The 16,941-nt window shown below is 46.7% G+C and overlaps 3 protein-coding genes across 3 annotated transcripts; 1 reads left to right on the top strand and 2 right to left on the bottom strand.

The window, feature by feature from the left end:
• Nucleotides 1-2,347: 2,347 nt before the first annotated feature.
• On the bottom strand, nucleotides 2,348-9,303 carry PIF1 (PIF1 5'-to-3' DNA helicase). Its single transcript, XM_074832291.1, has 12 exons — nucleotides 8,839-9,303; nucleotides 8,650-8,755; nucleotides 8,446-8,571; nucleotides 8,198-8,351; nucleotides 7,532-7,646; nucleotides 7,352-7,458; nucleotides 6,809-6,948; nucleotides 6,024-6,130; nucleotides 5,149-5,236; nucleotides 4,374-4,519; nucleotides 3,194-3,385; nucleotides 2,348-2,868 (listed from the first exon to the last, which is right to left on the bottom strand). Exons 1-12 carry the CDS (start codon nucleotides 9,301-9,303, stop codon nucleotides 2,812-2,814), a joined length of 1,803 nt encoding a protein of 600 aa, XP_074688392.1. The 3' UTR covers nucleotides 2,348-2,811.
• A 190-nt stretch (nucleotides 9,304-9,493) lies between these two features.
• On the top strand, nucleotides 9,494-12,696 carry CFAP144 (cilia and flagella associated protein 144). The gene is made up of 4 exons (XM_074832302.1): nucleotides 9,494-9,630; nucleotides 10,478-10,537; nucleotides 11,422-11,525; nucleotides 12,566-12,696. The coding sequence occupies exons 1-4, from the start codon at nucleotides 9,498-9,500 to the stop codon at nucleotides 12,629-12,631; spliced, it is 363 nt and encodes a 120-aa protein (XP_074688403.1). The 5' UTR covers nucleotides 9,494-9,497; the 3' UTR covers nucleotides 12,632-12,696.
• Nucleotides 11,818-16,778, bottom strand: EBNA1BP2 (EBNA1 binding protein 2). Its single transcript, XM_074832300.1, has 7 exons — nucleotides 16,378-16,778; nucleotides 15,685-15,808; nucleotides 14,886-14,975; nucleotides 14,587-14,662; nucleotides 14,225-14,315; nucleotides 13,736-13,907; nucleotides 11,818-13,381 (listed from the first exon to the last, which is right to left on the bottom strand). The coding sequence occupies exons 1-7, from the start codon at nucleotides 16,452-16,454 to the stop codon at nucleotides 13,331-13,333; spliced, it is 681 nt and encodes a 226-aa protein (XP_074688401.1). The 5' UTR covers nucleotides 16,455-16,778; the 3' UTR covers nucleotides 11,818-13,330.
• Nucleotides 16,779-16,941: the final 163 nt, after the last annotated feature.

Genomic DNA, 16,941 nt, shown 5'->3' with positions numbered 1-16,941 from the left:
CTATCTCAAACCTCAAATTGGCACCAAAAACAACCCTGTACAGCTGGAAAGATTTCAGTCCCTAAACCCATGAAAGCTGCAGTTAAGTGAGTTGCTTCAGAAGATCACAATTAAAAGTTTATTTGCATTGTACATAATCAACCATCTTACACTCTAAATTATCTTGTCATTATAGTGGTACAGGAACTTTTTAAGAGACGTTAAAGGATTTGAATCTGCATTATCTCATTACTCGTACGCAATCTGTCAAGAAATCAATGTACTGTGTCTGACAAAGTGCCTGGCATATTCTTCCTGTCTACCCCAACAGTAAAACTCACTTTAACATCCCTGAGCACACCTCAACCTCCGATGCAACACAAAACCCTCATACTGCAGAGTCCCATCTCTAAAAACCCACAAGAGTGTATACTGGCCTTTAGGTTACCCCTTGGGCTTCACTGCCTGCACAGACAGCCTTGCCCCTGACGATTAGGGCACCCACAGCCTCTGACCACCTGCACAAGGGGCACGAGGGGAAGATGAACATGATGTCAGCCAAGGGTCTGTAGAAGAAAGTGAACAAAAGCAAAAACTCAACCCACAACGAAGGTGGAGGATGCATGTTGAAGCCCAGCTGGAATGATGCAGGAAGCACGAGTGGCACAGCACAGAGGCTCAGCCACAGCACCCACCGCAGAACAGTGACATGAGGAAAGGACAAGTGTGCTACGAGACAGGGACACACAGCAGGCTAGGGCTGATGTGCAGTCAAGAGAACGAGAGGTGTCCAAAGAAAGGCTTGGGCCAGCCTGCCACACCTGCACTCCATGTGTGCTGCCACAGCAGGAAAGGGCTGAACCTGAGCACCCCCATGCTCACAGTCACCCCAACTGGGTACTGCCACCCAGTCAGCTGGGGGACACAGCCTGCAGGCCGGGCAGGGACACCTGCAGCAGCTCCCCTGTGGCTGCCAGGCTGCAATGGAGTCAGGCCCTCACCCAGGTCTGGTGGAGGCTCTGGGAGCCACAGGCCAAGGAATCACACCCCCATGCTCATCTGCCCCAGCTGTGATACTTTAGCATGCCAGCACCCTCCTTCCCAGGGGTGTGGGCACGAGAAGGTAATTTTTTAGTTCCTCCCCAAGGTGGATAAACAGATTAAGTCCATCTCAAAGGATTAGAAGGTGGTCGTTAAAAAAAAAAAATTCACACACACATGTAGAGATAGTGCCAGAAAAAAAAAATAAAAAATTCACACACACATGCAGAGATAGTGCCAGGAACAGCATACAGTGTGAAGGGAAGGGTCTCGCCTTCCACAGACTCCAGCCCCAGCTTCAGGTACTTCCACCTACTCCCCACCAGACTTCTTTGAAGAAACAATGTGCTGATACATTGAAAACCCTTTCTTAAGCGTAAACACCTCTGAGTAATTCTTACACTTCTGACTTTTACTACTACTTCCTCCAAAACTCTAGCCCTCAAGCCCATTAAAAAAAAAAAAAAACAAACCCCACTTAAATACATTTCAAAATCCTACGAAAATCTGTTTTCTGTTATGTTAACCACTGGCTAGTCAACATCCTTCCCTGGCTTTAAGGAGAGAAGCTGCCAAGAAGTGGCCTTCAACTTGCTCAAACTACAGAGACTGTTATAGAGACACTCCCCTGTAAGAGACAAGTTCCAGCTGGATGTTGATATTTCACATTATTCCCACATGTTAAACATTTTAAAAAAAAATATACATTACTTGAGCTTTAAGCAATGTGCCAAAAAAAAAAAAAAAGACCAAAGCTTCTCCTTTATTAAGGTTTCAAAAAGACAGTACATTAGTTCTACTCATCTTTACTTTTGCTGAAACAGGTGAAGTTACAGCTCACTTCACATGTCCTTGGCCAGTATTCTCTATTACACATTAAAATTCTACCTTATTAGTCAGGTACATTGTCTCCAGCAGAAGGTCCCTCCCATTTGAGCAAGCCTCATGTTTAAACAAGAGAAGCTCCCACCAGCACCCATCTCCTCTCACTCCTTTCTTGTTAATGGGTTAATGGATCTTCACAATCCCTGTAGTTCCATAACTATGGATATAAAATATAGGACTTCCTCCTATTTTGAAACAGTGCCAGCTCATCTCAGGTTAAAAAAATAAAAAAATTCACATTTTATTATATGCAGACTAATAAAAAGGCTATGTATCAGCATAACAGGCAATGTATAACTCTTACAGTTCTGCTTGTGGAGGAAGTTATGCAAAGCCTCCTGGTGTTAAGCATCTGGGAGGCAAGAACACCCCAGCAGGCTCTGAAGTGATAGCCCAGCTCCTGGCAGCTTCTCGCTTGCAGGAGAATCAGGCATGAATTCCAGATACTTATAACTGCTTTCACTTGTGTCAGCAGCTCTTGTGAACAGGTCCAATCCATCCAGGAAAAGAGGACACACACCTTCCATCTCTCCACTGTGGTATACTTGAAGGCAGGCGCATAAGTTGCAGTCTACATATGTGGAGAATAAAATGTAACCAGGCAGATAGAATAGAACTGTAGGAAGGTCCCTCAGGCACATTCTCATTCAGTCATTTTCTTTGCTAGAGTTGCATCTGTGACACAGAAGTACTCAAGGCTATGGGCCCAGAAGGGGACTACAGAAGCCTTCCAAATTTCAGAGACACAAGACAGGGACACATCTACACATCCAGAGTCAGCTGAATGAAGCAAACATCTAAAAAAAATTCCTTTGAATTTATCTGTGTTATCACATATACTCAATATCAAGATCACTGCAACTCAGCAGTTTGTGTAGATGCCTCACAGAGGCCAGAAGAGCACTCTCAGCTGCATTTCCAGTTCTCCTTCTCATCAGCACCTGAATGGGTGTGTAGTGAATCCTGGCAGGGGGAGGAAAAAAAAAAATTATAGATCTCTTGTATGCCCACTTCCCCTTCAGTTCTTACAGCAAGAAGAGGATCAAAGAATCCCAACACAGCCTTTCACCCACAGGGCCAGGTAGTGTTATACAATCCCAGCACTATAGCAGATATTTTACCACCAAGAGCTGTCCCACCACATTCCCTCTCTGCAGTTTCATCTCTTGCCACTACAAGTTTTAATTTGAATTGTCTTGCTTCGGAAGAAAAAGAGTAGCATCTCAGGAAAACATCTCTCATCCTGGTTGCACAAGGCAGGCTTTCCTAGCAAAGTATTTTTCTTTACCTGGGTTAGAAGTTGATGATGTCTCAGCTGTCTATAGAACTGCAACACAGAAGGGTCAGCTCTCACTACTTTTGGATCAAAATCCAGAACACGGAGACCTGCAAGGCTACGGGCTCGGGAGAGGGCTACATAAGCCTGTCCACTTTCAAAGACACGAGACAGGGAGATTTCCACACAGTCTAAAGACATGCCCTATCAAAGACATGGAGAAGTTTGTTAAAAAAAAACAACAAACAAAAAAGAACACTGTGCTGTATCAACACTAACCTGTCCTGTGAGTCTGTCAAAGGTACCATCCTTGGTGTATGGACTTGATTAAAAAAAAGGAAATGTCTTGTTTGACGGTGTAACTGATTAAAAGATGGGAGTCAGTAGAAAGAAAAGGACAGTTTTCCACCATCAGGAAATTGCTAGCAGACAGTAGGGCCCACTAACTAGTGAGCTGCTTGTTGTGTGAAAGTCCACAAATCCCATATAATCATCACAGCAGGAAAAGTCCTGCTGTTTTCACTCCTAGTAATTAACTGGAGCAGCCACCAGTCTCTAAGCAGTCCTCAGGCAGACCAACTGAGGCAGAGTTTGGGTTAGGCCTGGCCAGCCCTGTCTGCACCAGGAGACACCCCAGGAGACAGCAGAATTTACAACATGGCCTGGTTTAAGCAGTGGCATGGGAACAAACTCACAGGTCTAATACCAAGACATGTATTTATCAATGCATATGAAGTTTTCTGGAAAGGTATGAACTGTATTAGTTACATTGAAAAAAACCCAACATACACCAAAGGGGGAGTCTAGCCCAAAGGGCACAGCTGCAGCTTCCTCAGGTACACTGCAAGCCTCAGGGTCACTAATGCTGATGACCATCAGGGAAACACTACCCTAATCAGCCCACAGTGGTAAATAATGCTGCTTTAGACTCTAACACCAGCTATGCAGATGAATATGGATATGCAGATGGAAACTCTAGTGGTATTGCTAGCCCATCCTTGACCCTCTAGACAAGCATCACAAGCAGAAGAGGCACTACCTTCTCCGCAGCTAGACACACATATTCTAGAGGTCCCCCCCAACAAGGGCCTTTCAGTTTTCCCTCCTGTTTTAATCAGCAACGCAACCTCACCCAGGAAATAAGGCTTACAATGGTATAAAAGTCTACAGACAGCTGTATTAGAACACCCACTTGACTCTTGTGAATGGAAATGGCCCATGCCAATTTTAAAGGCAACTGTTGACGACTCAGATGAACTCCTGATGGTCCTTTGAAGACCCATTTCTCCATTTTGATGACCTGTGTGACCCCGCAGAGAAACCTCACCTTAGGCAGCCCTGTAGGAATGGGAAGAGGAGAGAAACAGGGATGTTTTCCTGACATTCAACAGCCAGGAAGCCAGCAGTCGAAGAACACTATTTTTTTTCCCCCCCTCCTTCCCCACATCAGTCTTTCATGACTTTTAGGGCTGCATTAAAAAAAGAAAATCACACACACCCCAAAAAAAAACCCTAAACCCACACACAGGAAATAGGATGTCCCAAAATGATGTTTGGAACCTACTTAAGCAGGAGAATTAAAGTCAGGTAATTTATCAGATGAGATGCAGAGAAAAATACATGTTGCGGGTAGCAGAACATTATTCTCTGAGAAAAACAAACAAAACCCTTTAAGACTTTGTTCAACAGAACAGACAGGAAATGGAAATGATTATACACATTTAGAGAATAAAGAAAAGCAAACACAAGAGGCCCTACAGATAGCTACAGCTGATGCAGCACATGACATCACAGCTCATGAGAGCTCCAAGGCTCTCACTGCAGAGACGACCTCCCCCCTGCTTCCCCTCAAATTATTCTTACCAAGCAGTAAGCGAAATGAACAAGTCATCAGCCATCAATGATAAATTGGTTTTTTTCCCCCCCCCCCCCTCTTCCTTCAACAAAAGATCAAAAATCTTACTTACCCTTCTGTTCACTTTCAAATCCTACAACAACTCCTCGTGCCCCATTCACCAGCCCTTGAGACACATCCAGATTCTTAGCTAGCATCACCTACAGGAAAAAAAAAAAAAAGAAAAAAAAAAAGAAAAATTCCTTAGTGCACTGTCTTTACAGCCTGTTCAGCCACCTGCAGGTAAGCTTATAGTCAGGAAGCATAAGCACGGCACCACATCATTCTGTTGCAGGACAGAGCACCGTCTCCAAATTGACTGAAATGATTTGACAGCCTTCCCTTCCTAGGATTCTCAACTACATTATTCTGCAGCACTGGACACTTTACTTGAGCTGCTTCTGTCCACATCTGTGAGCTCAGATCCAGGGAACAGATACCCTTTCCCCAAACACCAACCAGCCTAGGCATATATAGATTCTGGGAACACCTAACTTCCCAAGACAAAACTGCTGCTGGTAAACACAATCCTGCATTCTTTCCACTCTGACAGCCCTAGCTCACAGCAAGGTGCCCAATCCTGCAAATTTGGCAAGCTGTGCCATAACCTTACAGGTCAGGAGGGCTGCTGTACCGAGCTGAGACTGCAGGCAAGGACTGCCTGCGCTCTCTGCTACCTGGATGCTTCTAAACCTGATTGGAAATGTGTATCAGTCATAGCAGTCACCACTGTTCACAAAACATAAACTTGCACTAAAATCAAACTAATTCTCTGTCTGGATGAGATTCCAAGCAGAAAGAATATAAAGATTTGGATAGAGTCTTCTGTTGGCCTGGCATAGCTGTTCTGTACAGAATCTGCTTTCTATACATTAATCTGCTATACCTTTATTTTTCTTATGCCATTTGAACCACTGGTCTTTCACAAATGTATGTACACACACTTACCTGAGCTCCAAGCTTTAGCTCAACTCTACCACCCACAGGACACTGAGCATCAATTAACTTCACTAGCATTGGGTCACTGTCCAAAGCCTCAAAAGCGTGCACTTCTCCTGTTAAAGACAGGCGTAACAAATTGCAAACATTGAACATATTCTACAGTGTTGTGGGAGGCTCAGCATTTATTTCTACAGCAATTCCTCTTTTAATATCCATTCTGCTCTGCTGGTAGGACATCTTCACACAAACCTTGTCACATCTAATGGCAGAAAGCTCACTATTGCCTCTCTTCCCAGCATAACTCCCAGAGCGTGAGAAGGCTCAGGAATCAAAGGCCAGCAGTAAATAAGAACTGAGTAGTCACCAGTTTGAGCATATGACCAGTTTCACTTGCTGCCAACAATAGATCTCCAAAGAGGACTAGGGAAGAATCCTAGGGCCAGACAGGGACGCAGAAATTAAACAGCGCTTAATTCAAGTTGTGGCCGCATAGAGCAAGGCCTTTCTGAGATGCTATACAAAGAAAAAGAAGGGGTATGGAGGCAATAAATGACCCACCCTACCTCACAGCAAGCAATGAGCTCACTGTCTATTACACACCAAGAAGTAACAGTGTGGATTTTAAAGCAAAAAGCTGGGAAGTTTTTCCCTGGGCAGCTCAATTCCAACACACAGAGCTGGGACTGGTGATGCTGTGCATGACAGACCAGTTCCTCCTGACATCACAGCATCCCCATTGCAGCCACTCAGACCTCAGCCCCAAAGTCAGCAGTTTCCTCCAAGGAGGTCACCTGATAGCTGTTGCAAGCGTCTCTCATTAGTTATTTCCACATCATCTTTATGGGTGCAGAGCCGTGTAGCCAGGATCCCATCACGTTCAGACCTGTTCGCAGCGGTCTGCATCAGCTGTCTGGTAACCTCCTCTGTGCACCTGGTAACCAGGAAAAAGGGATTAGTATTTAAAGTGATCAGGAACAGGTCCTAAGCAGCAGTAACCTCCACACAGCTGGATCAGGCTATGCAAGCCCCAGGCCCCTAGAGAGAAGGATAGAGAAAGATAACTACAAGAGTTGGAGAGCAGTGCAAGTGTGTGTCCCAGCCCTGCCAGCTCAGGATCCATTGAATTTCTTAGCAGAAGTTGCAGAGAGGGACCCTAGAAAGGCTCGTTCCTTACCAGAGCAGCATACGTGAAACCTGCTTACATTGACTAAAGCATTTATAGCTATTGTCCCCAGCCACACACTCCTGACAGAGCAGAGAAGTGACAAACCACCCTTTTCTCTGCTCCATCAGTAGGGAGCAGAGATTACAAAGAGAGCTCCATTTCTCCTCACCTGCCCAAACGGACTGCACTCAGGAGTGAGACAAAGGTCTTGTCGGTCTGTCGCCGCACTTCAGTCAGCTCCATGTTTATGTGGATGCATTTCCTCCAGCTTTTTGCCTGGCAAATCATTCTATTGTTAAGAAAGAGGCAGACCTGAAGTACAAGAATGAGTTTAGGAACAGTTTTGTACCTGGAAGCAGAACTTAGTTTCTTCATTAGCCTTGCAGACTGGGGGTAGCTGCAAGAAGTCCCCACAGATGATTAGCTGAATTCCTCCAAAAGGCTCATCCCGCTTTCTGACTGCCCTGGAAGGGAGGGAAGAGAGGAGAAATTTTGAATGTCCTCCAGGACCTGGACATAGTCAGGTCTCAGAATTTACTTCTTAGTCTATCACTATATTTAAGCATACACCACCTGCAGTAAAAGATGATTATCCTCAGCTGTGTCAGAAGAGTTCAAATAATTAAGCAGTGCTATTACAAGACACTAAATTTACTTTGCTTACCCACCCCAGATGTCATTATCACTCTTGGTTCTTTGGTAACTGTTGTACCACAGCTGCTTCTCTCTGCAAGAGAGAACTGCTGGGCACAGCATAAATAGACAGCTGGATTCTGGACTCAGTTCTATAGACAACACTTGGCTCCAAAGATAGAAATAGCAACCAGAACAGCCACAGCTGGGAGGGGAACATGATCAAAACCTATCTGCCCAGAGGCTGGCTATGATTTCACGCTTCCTTCCAGTCCTGCGCTGGTGGTTGCCTTGTATCCATGCACATAACCAGAGGAAGAAAGCTGCCTGGAAATTTAGGGAAATCGATTTCTGTCAGTTGTTTGACCAGATGATCACTCACCTCGCCACTGCCTCCAGCCTGTCAAAGAACTTGCCATCCACCATTGAGATCTCATCGATAATTAAGTGCTGGCAGGCCAGCCAGTGCTGGCGCACCCCAGGCCTCTCTGCCAGCTGAATACACTGTTCCAGCGATGCCTTCCCAGAGCCGATCCCTAGCAGGAGGAGAAAGTAAAGCTTTGGGAAGCTCCAGACTCTTTGGGACAGGAGCAAGAGCTCCCAGCGCCTCCCTATCAGGCGGACCATTACCTGCAAAGGCATGGAGAGTGGTGCCGCCGATGTGGCACGCCGCCACTCCCGTGCTGGCCGTGGCGTAGGTGCTCTTCGGAGGGAGGGAACCCACGATCTTCTTCAGCAGGAACGACTTCCCGGTCCCTTGGCGGAGAGAGAAGCAGCAGGTCAGCGGCGAGGCCCGAGTACCTTACCCGGCGGCAGCCACCCCGGCCCCCTCACCCGCACAGCCGGTGAAGAAGATGCTCTTCCCGCTCCGCACGGCGTCCAGCACCGCCTCCTGCTCCGCCGAGAGCCTCGTCGGGGGCCGCCTCTCCGCGCGGGGCTCCTGCGGGACGGGCGGTGGCGTGCTATGAGGGTGGGGCCGGTAACCGAGGCCGGTAACCGGGGCCCCGTCGCCCCGGGACTCACCTCCGCCGGGCGTTCCCCTCCGCGGAGGCGGCCGGGGGCGCGCAGCAGGTCTCGCTCCTGCAGTGGGCTGATGACCGCAAAGGCCGGCGGCGGCCGCTCCAGCAGGCGGGGGCTGCGCGGCGCGCCCCGCGGCCCGGCGGTCACCTTGAGCCGCAGGAGGCGGAGGAAGCGGCGCAGCGCGTCTGGGGGGCAGTCAGAGAGCAGGACCTGGGCGCCGCCCGGCCCGACCCGCACCGCCGCCCGCCCTTCACCCGCGAACCGCGTGAAGAGCCGCACGGCGTCACCGGCCAGCGCGAAGCTCAGCGCCGGCGCCCCACCGCCCCCGACCACCCGCAGAACCGGCCGCCGCAGCTCATTGCGGCCCAGCAGCACCAGCGCGCCCCGCATCACGCGGCGCCGCGGGGCCTGTGCCCCCGGCAGTGGCTGCTCCACCGCCACCGTGCAGCGCAGCCCCGCGTCCTCCATCAGCCCCACCGGCCGTTCAAACCCTCCGCGTGCACCCGCCGCCAATCAGCGCCGGGGGCTTTAACGCGACGGCCAATAGGAGGCGGGAAGGGCGGGGGAGGGGGGCGGGGCACCAGACGGGCCAACCATCGGCCTCGTGGGGGATCACGTGAGGCGTTGCCAGGCTACGGGCCGCCGCGTAGCCCGGCGAGGCCATGGCCGCCCGCAGCGCGGAGAGGGAGCCGCTGGACCCGGTGCGGCAGAACCAGCTCCTGTGCGAGCGGGTGCGGAAGGAGCGGCAGTGCCAGAGGCTGCACACGCAGTACAACGTGAACCCGCTCCACCGCGGTGAGGCGGCGCGCGGACGGCCCCACGGTCACAGAGAACGGGCGTGAAGGCCCGAGGGCAAGACAGGCGTGCACCGAGCCGCGGGGCTGGGGAGGGCTCGTGGGGCTGCCCGCGTGAGGCGCTCAGCTGCATCTGAGACCAGCAGCTGCACCCAAGAACGCCAGCAGTGGCCAGTGAGAGGGGTAGATCTGGAAGGAGCAACCCCTGGGCTTTTCCTTTGCTTAAGGAACCAGTCTGCACCCTCAAAGACAGAACGGTGACCCATTTGCCCAGATTAGATAGCACCTTAGTGAACGTGTAGATGTGAGGTGACTATTGAGGCTCTGGAACCCATAGATCCTGAGTGAACAACACAGAGCTAAGGTGAGGTAGAGCGCCCCAACATTATACTGTGATTCTTCAGCCCTCAGGCTGATTTCTACCTGACAAGTCACAGAATATCATAATCTGTGCTGGAACAGACAGGTGATGTGGATAGATTCACTCAGGCCTAGCTTTTACAATAAAACAAAAACAAACCCAAGGAAAATAATTTCCTGAAACTTGGCACTCTTTAGGCCATCACTTGGGTGGGGTGGAACTTTGCTGTGGTGAATGCAGGCAGCATCCAGTAGAAGGGCCTTTAGAATGTTTAACCCTCTTTCCCTTTCTGGGAAGCTGCTATTAGTCAGTACTCTCAACTCATTTTGTTCTGTTCACATGCTGTTCTTCCTTTACAACTTCACTGAAGTAGCTGGGCCCAGACTGGGGAATAATCAAAACCAACATTTGCAATGATAGATATCCTATACCTGGCTGTGATGTTAAATTCACATTAAAGTAATTCACCTGCATCATTTCTTTCCAGTTCACACGATCACCAAGAAACCTATGTCTTGGCATGATAATATAGAAGAGCCAGCAGATGGTAAGAAATCTCTGAACAGCTTGGGATAATTACATCAGAAGACTGATAAATAAGATTTTAAAATTCCAATTAGTCTAGAAGATGACACATGTGGAAACACCCCTGTAACAATGTAAGAAAGTTAAACTCCTTCATGGTTTGTGCAGGCTTTTTTCCACTTTAAGGCCGTTTCCCGTTAGTTTTCATTATCAATACAAGCTTGCGTTCACGCAATTATGGTTTTGGGGTTTTTTTAGTTATCATACTATAAAATTCTGCTTGAGAATCTAAACCTCTTTCAGGGGAAAACAAAAAAAATTTAGAAACATGTTTTATACATACATGTTGCCAGCCATTGCAAATTCTAACTAACCACCACATACAATAAACTGCTGAAATGGCTGCCAAGTGTTGCTTTACAGCACTAGTAACAGGAACCTTACAGCAGCTGCTCCCTTATTTCTAACATGCCAATTTTGTCTAAAAACCTTAACAGTCAGTTCAGGTTGGCCTGTTCTAGTCAAGAATTAGGGGTGAAAGAAAACCAAAACAGGAAAAGGCAGCAGGTCTCAGGCAAATGAGAAAGAGGAGAGCTAACATAGAGCACTGGTGGATACTAGATGTGGTATAAGAAAAGATGTTACAATATGGTAGACAGGGATGACAGAATTAACAGGACAATATAGGCAGGCAAATCTTGAAACTTCATCACAATAAATTTGAGTAGAAATGCCACCGTGCGTTCTTTTACAAGATCATTCACAGAAGCACAGAGGTTGTCTTCAACCTCAGCTTTCTTGCTATTGCTTGCACAGTGTTAGGATGTCCCATTCTAACACACAACCACAGGTGACTGTTTTTTAAATCTGCCTTCTTTCATTTGTATTTGTGTCTCAAACCAACAGCCAAGTTTCTGAATCTTATTCACCACGCAGCACTGGAGCCAACAAAGAAATATTCAGAGCCACAAACTGAAAGCCAAGAAATTGGCTGGAACACAACACCTTTGGTGAGTAGGGTGCTTAAGGACTTGGCTCTTTGCAGGATTCAGAGAGGTGCAGCCCATCACCCTGAAAGATATTCATGCAAGAAAATAAATTGTGACAAACACAGAAAACAGGAATGACTAGGAATGAGCAGAGCTGTTCATGGATAACAAATTTTTAAAATTTACACCTAAGAGGACTCTTCACACTGGCATAGGCTTGTGCACACAGGAACAGTAGACTTCCCCTGAGAAACTTGCATGCAAAATATCCACAGTGACAGTCAAGCCCAAACATATTGCCAAATGCCACATATGTAATCATGGCTGTTTATTAAAGCATTCACCCATGAGAAATGGTGTAGCGAGCAATGTGAAGTGACATACATAAGTACTGTGAAAAAAAATGTGCTGCTGTACAGCATCTTTCAAACAAATTGTAAGCAGAACCATGAAATTAATAATCAGCTAATTATATCCAAGGCAGAATACATCAGTGAGGACTCATTTGGGGAAGCATGAATAAACAGGAGGAAAAGAAGTCTTATTAACAAGCCAAGACATCAATCATTCATATCTGACAAATGAGTAGCTGTGACGATGACTGACTTTTTAGATTAGTTTTGAGAAAGGCAAATGAGAGCCTGATTAATTTTGGCCTGTTACAAAGAAAACTAAGATAAATAAGATAGTCTTTTGCAACTTTTCATATTACACTTCAGGTAAACTTGTTACTCGTGACAAGGCTAGACAGAGACAGACATCCCAGCAATGATTTACACTGTTAGATACTAGTGGTACAATTAGACTGGCAGGAAAGAGGCAACTAAATTTGTGTGTAGGGAAGGGAGTTAAATTTATAGTCAGGACTCACAATGCTATTTCATATGTTAAGTTTTCCTTTTTCACCAGGTTCTACTGTAATGAATCAGTGAACAGTATATTCTCTCATTTGTCACTTGGGCATTTCTCAGCAGCAAGAACACCGTGTGTCACTCTTAGGAGGGATTACTACTGCTAATTCTAGTAAAAGCTCATGACTATTCATTATTTTTCTTTCCCAGATTCAGATGGACCGTACCGATTGCAGACTCTACTTCCCACGCCGGCAAACAGAGATCACTAAATAAATGGCTGCCATGGGGCACGGGGAGGAGCAGTCGGAGAACCTGCAGTAGTAGAGTGGCAAAGCCACACAACTTACATAGAAGCAGTTAATGACATCTAATGTGTTAGGCCTTGCTTGTTATTAGGAGAGTCTGGTAGATTTCTGGCAAGAGAAGATAGTGAGAAAAGAGAAGAGAGAACCTCAGTCCGTCCAGATTTACAGCCTGACAATAGTTACAGAAATAAACCTATTTATAAGATTGCTGCATTTGTCTCACTGCTATATAAACCCATCTATATAAATAGTCTAAAAACCACTTTAACATCTTGACAGGCTTCAGACTTCTTATTTTGACATCGGCAACGTGACCCAGAACTCAAGTTCACCAAGAACATGTCAACAGTAGCTGTGGAGAAAGCTGTCAGAGCGAAGGGAACAAAGGGCAGGCTTTGGCCATCACTCATAACACAGCTAAACATGAATCAGACATCGTTCTGTGCAAACCATTTAATGTGCTTACACACCAAAGGTTTAAGTAGAAAACAATCCTTCAACAAAACTGACAGTAAGAAGAAATTAGTGATAAGGCACTATCCACTGACTTTTTTTTCTTGCCACTTGGAAGCATCCAGCTTGCTCCACCATTAGCTGCTTGATGACAGCACAAACACATCTTGCAACACACAGAAACACAGGAACCCCACGGGGGAGCACAGTCCTCTTATCGCCCTCGGCTCTTCATTTTCTGCCTTGCTCTCTTTCCAGGTCTCTTCTGCAAAAGAAAGGACAGATTCAGATCTTTACTTTCGTGTCTTCAATCTTTATTCTAGCTCTATAGCTTGGGGAGGATACCAAGGAGAAGATATTTGTCAGTACCTCTGGAGAGGGAGGTTTTGGGACACAGGTAGCAACAAACAGTACTTGCTAACTCCCTCACTCATTCCCCTGCTCAGACACCGAACCACTGTCCTCAACTCTGTCTGCAACTGAATTATGTTCGACTCCCAAAGACAGACACTGTAACTTCCAGATGCTGGAGCCACCCATCATGTACTCAGCTCTCCCTCCCAGACCAGGGCTGGCTTCCCAGCCAACCAGGAGAATTTGCATACAACATTGAACTTACATTGAGGGCTTTTTTCCCTCCTCTTCCTGCTTTTCCCGGGCCTTTGTTGTGAGCCACTTTTGACCGGAAGCTTGATACATCATTAAAACTCTCCTTTGTGTTCCACTTTGAGCCCTTCTTCTTCCCACCAAAACCAAACTTCTGATTCTTGTATCGTCTTTTGGCATTTGGTCTGAAAAACAACCGAACAGCATCACCACCTATATTCCTTTCCTCAGGAAGCTCTCAAGAAGGCACATGTATCTGCCGATGGACTCCCATCAGCTATCCTAAACTCTTCCCCTCTTACTGAAGAGACAGAAATTAGGACATTTTGGTCTCCGTTCTATTCTGGACACAATTTTCCTCCTTTCTAGGGACAGAAAGCCACCTCAGACTTATATTAATGAACATTAATCAGAACAGCTTTCTAGTTCCACAAAATGATCCCCTAAAAGACTGAAATACTCAGAGATTCTGCATTTAAATGTATTTCTTTTCTGGTCTCACCCCTTCTTTATCTGTTGACTTGCACCGCCTTTTTTATGCCCCTGAGACGATGTCTGCTCTTCATCTAGAAAATCCAGCTTGTCAGAGAGACCTGCAAGAGTGAAGACATAACAGTTTCTCAGCTACCACCACAGAAAATACGAATTTTCAGTCTAAGCAAGTGAGCACAACAAGTCACCCTCCCTGAAGAACAGCTACTTGAGACGACTTTCACTGCCACTGGCATGTGACTCTGCACAGCAGCAGCCTTTCAAGCTCACTGCCCAGCACTACAGATTGACACCACACATCACACTACCTTACATTGCTCACACGTCCCTATTCCCATTACACATTTGCTCTCTTAGACAAGTTAACTTTACCTTTCTGGTATTTCTTGACTGCATTCAACATATTTTTTTTCTCCTTTTGTCTCCTCTGCAGAATCTCAGTTTGCACCTGAGATTAAAAGCAGAATGTTAGTGTTGTTACTTGTAATGTCCCATACTTTTTTTTTTTAAGGTATCCCATCTTTTGCTCTGTCTTCCTTCAAAGCAGCTAGGCAGAAGACCAGACAGATTCTATATATTTTAGCCAGCCTCCTGTGGTCTCACTTTCTAAGCTCCTCACTCAGGCTCTAGATTCTTGTCATAGATAGGTCCCGTTTGTAGCTCCTCCTCACCTTCTTTCCGTATTTTCTCATTGCACGGAGCTGTTTCGCTTTCTCAGACCTCTCCATTGCTTCCTGTTTACTCTTAAGCTTCTGTCGAATCTTATTAGAGTATAGAAAAGACAAAATTTATCAGTAATGAAAATGTGAGAATTTTATGATCGCTGTACAGTCCTGAAATGAATAATTATTTGAACTATTAATGAGTGTAAAAACAAAAATATCTCTCAATCAGGTAACACTTTGTAAGGCAGAACGTTCTTTCAACTCAAGACTGGAACAGTTATTACAGAAACTTCTGAACTGATCTGTAGCCAAAATATGGTTAAAAAGACAAAACTCAGAGACAAGACAATGGGCTCTAATGGAACTGCTAAACAAGAGTATCTTGACACATCTTGTCAGTCTACTCAGGTGTATGTCAAAGACTTAACAGCTTCTTTCTTGTCATTATTAGAAGAGAGTCAACAGCCCTTCCATGATATAGAAAACATCTTTTTCGTTCCCTACTTGTTCACAAACATACAGAGAAGTCTCAATTTTTAATATTAAATACATTCAGAACAGAATATAAGCCATGCTTTTCTACTTTATGCTCCAACCTATTATGGAAATCCTCACATTGCACTGAAATACCTAAAAAGGAAGAAATTTCCTGCCACAAACAAAATTTCAAACACAAACATTGTCACAGACATTTGTCAAAGAGATGAAGATAAGTATTCACACATTACACCTTAAAGTTAATGCCCAACACAGGCTAAAACCAACACATAACACAGGAAAGAAAGCCATTATTCACCGCACATACCTTCTGCATCTGCTGGTCTGATTTGGCCATCTCTGCAAAGTAATCATCTGGCCTTCTAGTAGGAACTTGCAGCTTACGCAATCTAGGTAGGGCTTCCAGGACCGCTGCCTGAGCCTGCCGGTAACTAGGGAGACAGCACTCTGTCAGGGGCACTGGGCATCTCCCAGCTCACATAAGCTAGCTGATACTGGGATCTAACAAGCACTGATATACCATTATATCAACACGCTGTGCCCTAAAGCATTCAGTGCTACTAAAATCAATTTAGGTGCCAATACAATATTAACACTTATATCTTGCACATACACATTTATCTGGTTTCCAGTTACAGCTTTATATGTTGGATTATGAAAGGCAGGGCAAAACAAGAGAACTGTAATAACACCAAAACAAATCCATAAAGAAAAATCCGTATCCTGTATGAAAGCCTTAGTGCTGCAACCAAGGAGCTTTTTAAAAAAACTGTTCAGCAAGGGATGGAAATCTGCTGCAAGGAGGGAAATTATTTCCAGTCGCAAGTTAAGTACAATAGCATTAATTGGAAAACATTCAGAGCTGTCAATGTAAAAATGGCCCAAGAGTGACATGATACCGTTGACAGCCAGTGTGGCAGTCTGCAGCACACCTGTGAAACACAACTCCAAGCCCGCAGCAGTACGCCAGGACCCTACAAGAAATCTTTTTGCCACTTACAAGCTCATCTCTCTCTGGAAGTCATTCTCAGGATCAACAGCATCTTTGTTCGCAGCACTCTGTGAGACGGGGTCCATGACCTGGCTCGAGGTCACATCCAGCCTTTCCACCCAAGGTAGCTGCTGCTTGAATTCGGTCAGACACTGCTTCAGGCCGTCCTGGGAAAGAAGCACAGCTCTGCCCACCGCCGCACCGAACCGCCTCCCCACGGCCGGCCCGGCTCAATGCCCGGGTCACACCGCGGGCTGCTCCTCCAAGGCCGCTTGGGCGACACCCCAAATCACCACAGCAGTGCAGGGGCCCTGGAGCTCGGCCCTGCCCGGCCCCAGCCCCGGCGAGGGCTCCTCTGCCCCGCACCCGGCGCTGGGGGACCTCGGGGAGGCGCCGTCCCGCCCCGCAGGCCCCGCTCACCACGTCGTTGCGCCGCTTCGGCCGCTCCTCCAGCACCACGTTGAGCCCCGGCTTGAGCGCGCCCCTCGAGAAGGCCTCCTGGAGCTGCGGAGAGGGCGACGTCAGGCCGCGCCGCCGGCGGGGACACCGGGCGGCCCTACCAGGCGCCTGCCG

The sequence above is a fragment of the Strix aluco genome, chromosome 8, assembly GCF_031877795.1.
Source record: "Strix aluco isolate bStrAlu1 chromosome 8, bStrAlu1.hap1, whole genome shotgun sequence".
In the NCBI taxonomy this organism is placed as follows: Eukaryota; Metazoa; Chordata; class Aves; order Strigiformes; family Strigidae; genus Strix; species Strix aluco.
Note: the sequence above shows the minus strand (reverse complement) of the source record. Positions and strands in the feature narration are given on the sequence as shown.

Bases quoted from the DNA above. Each gene is read 5' to 3' on its own strand.
- PIF1 (XM_074832291.1), bottom strand. From the start codon at position 9,303: ATGGAGGACGCGGGGCTGCGCTGCACGGTGGCGGTGGAGCAGCCACTG. The intron at 7,459-7,531 runs GTACAAAACTGT...ATGATTTGCCAG, and splicing joins AAACTAAGTTCTGCTTCCAG to GCAAAAAGCTGGAGGAAATG. The intron at 5,237-6,023 runs GTAAGTGTGTGT...TTTTTCCTGTAG, and splicing joins AGCTAAAGCTTGGAGCTCAG to GTGATGCTAGCTAAGAATCT.
- CFAP144 (XM_074832302.1), top strand. From the start codon at position 9,498: ATGGCCGCCCGCAGCGCGGAGAGGGAGCCGCTGGACCCGGTGCGGCAG. The intron at 9,631-10,477 runs GTGAGGCGGCGC...ATTTCTTTCCAG, and splicing joins CGTGAACCCGCTCCACCGCG to TTCACACGATCACCAAGAAA. The intron at 10,538-11,421 runs GTAAGAAATCTC...TCAAACCAACAG, and splicing joins TATAGAAGAGCCAGCAGATG to CCAAGTTTCTGAATCTTATT.
- EBNA1BP2 (XM_074832300.1), bottom strand. From the start codon at position 16,454: ATGGACCCCGTCTCACAGAGTGCTGCGAACAAAGATGCTGTTGATCCT. The intron at 14,316-14,586 runs GTAAAGTTAACT...TCACTCTTGCAG, and splicing joins AGTCAAGAAATACCAGAAAG to GTCTCTCTGACAAGCTGGAT. The intron at 13,908-14,224 runs GTGAGACCAGAA...GTTGTTTTTCAG, and splicing joins AGTCAACAGATAAAGAAGGG to ACCAAATGCCAAAAGACGAT.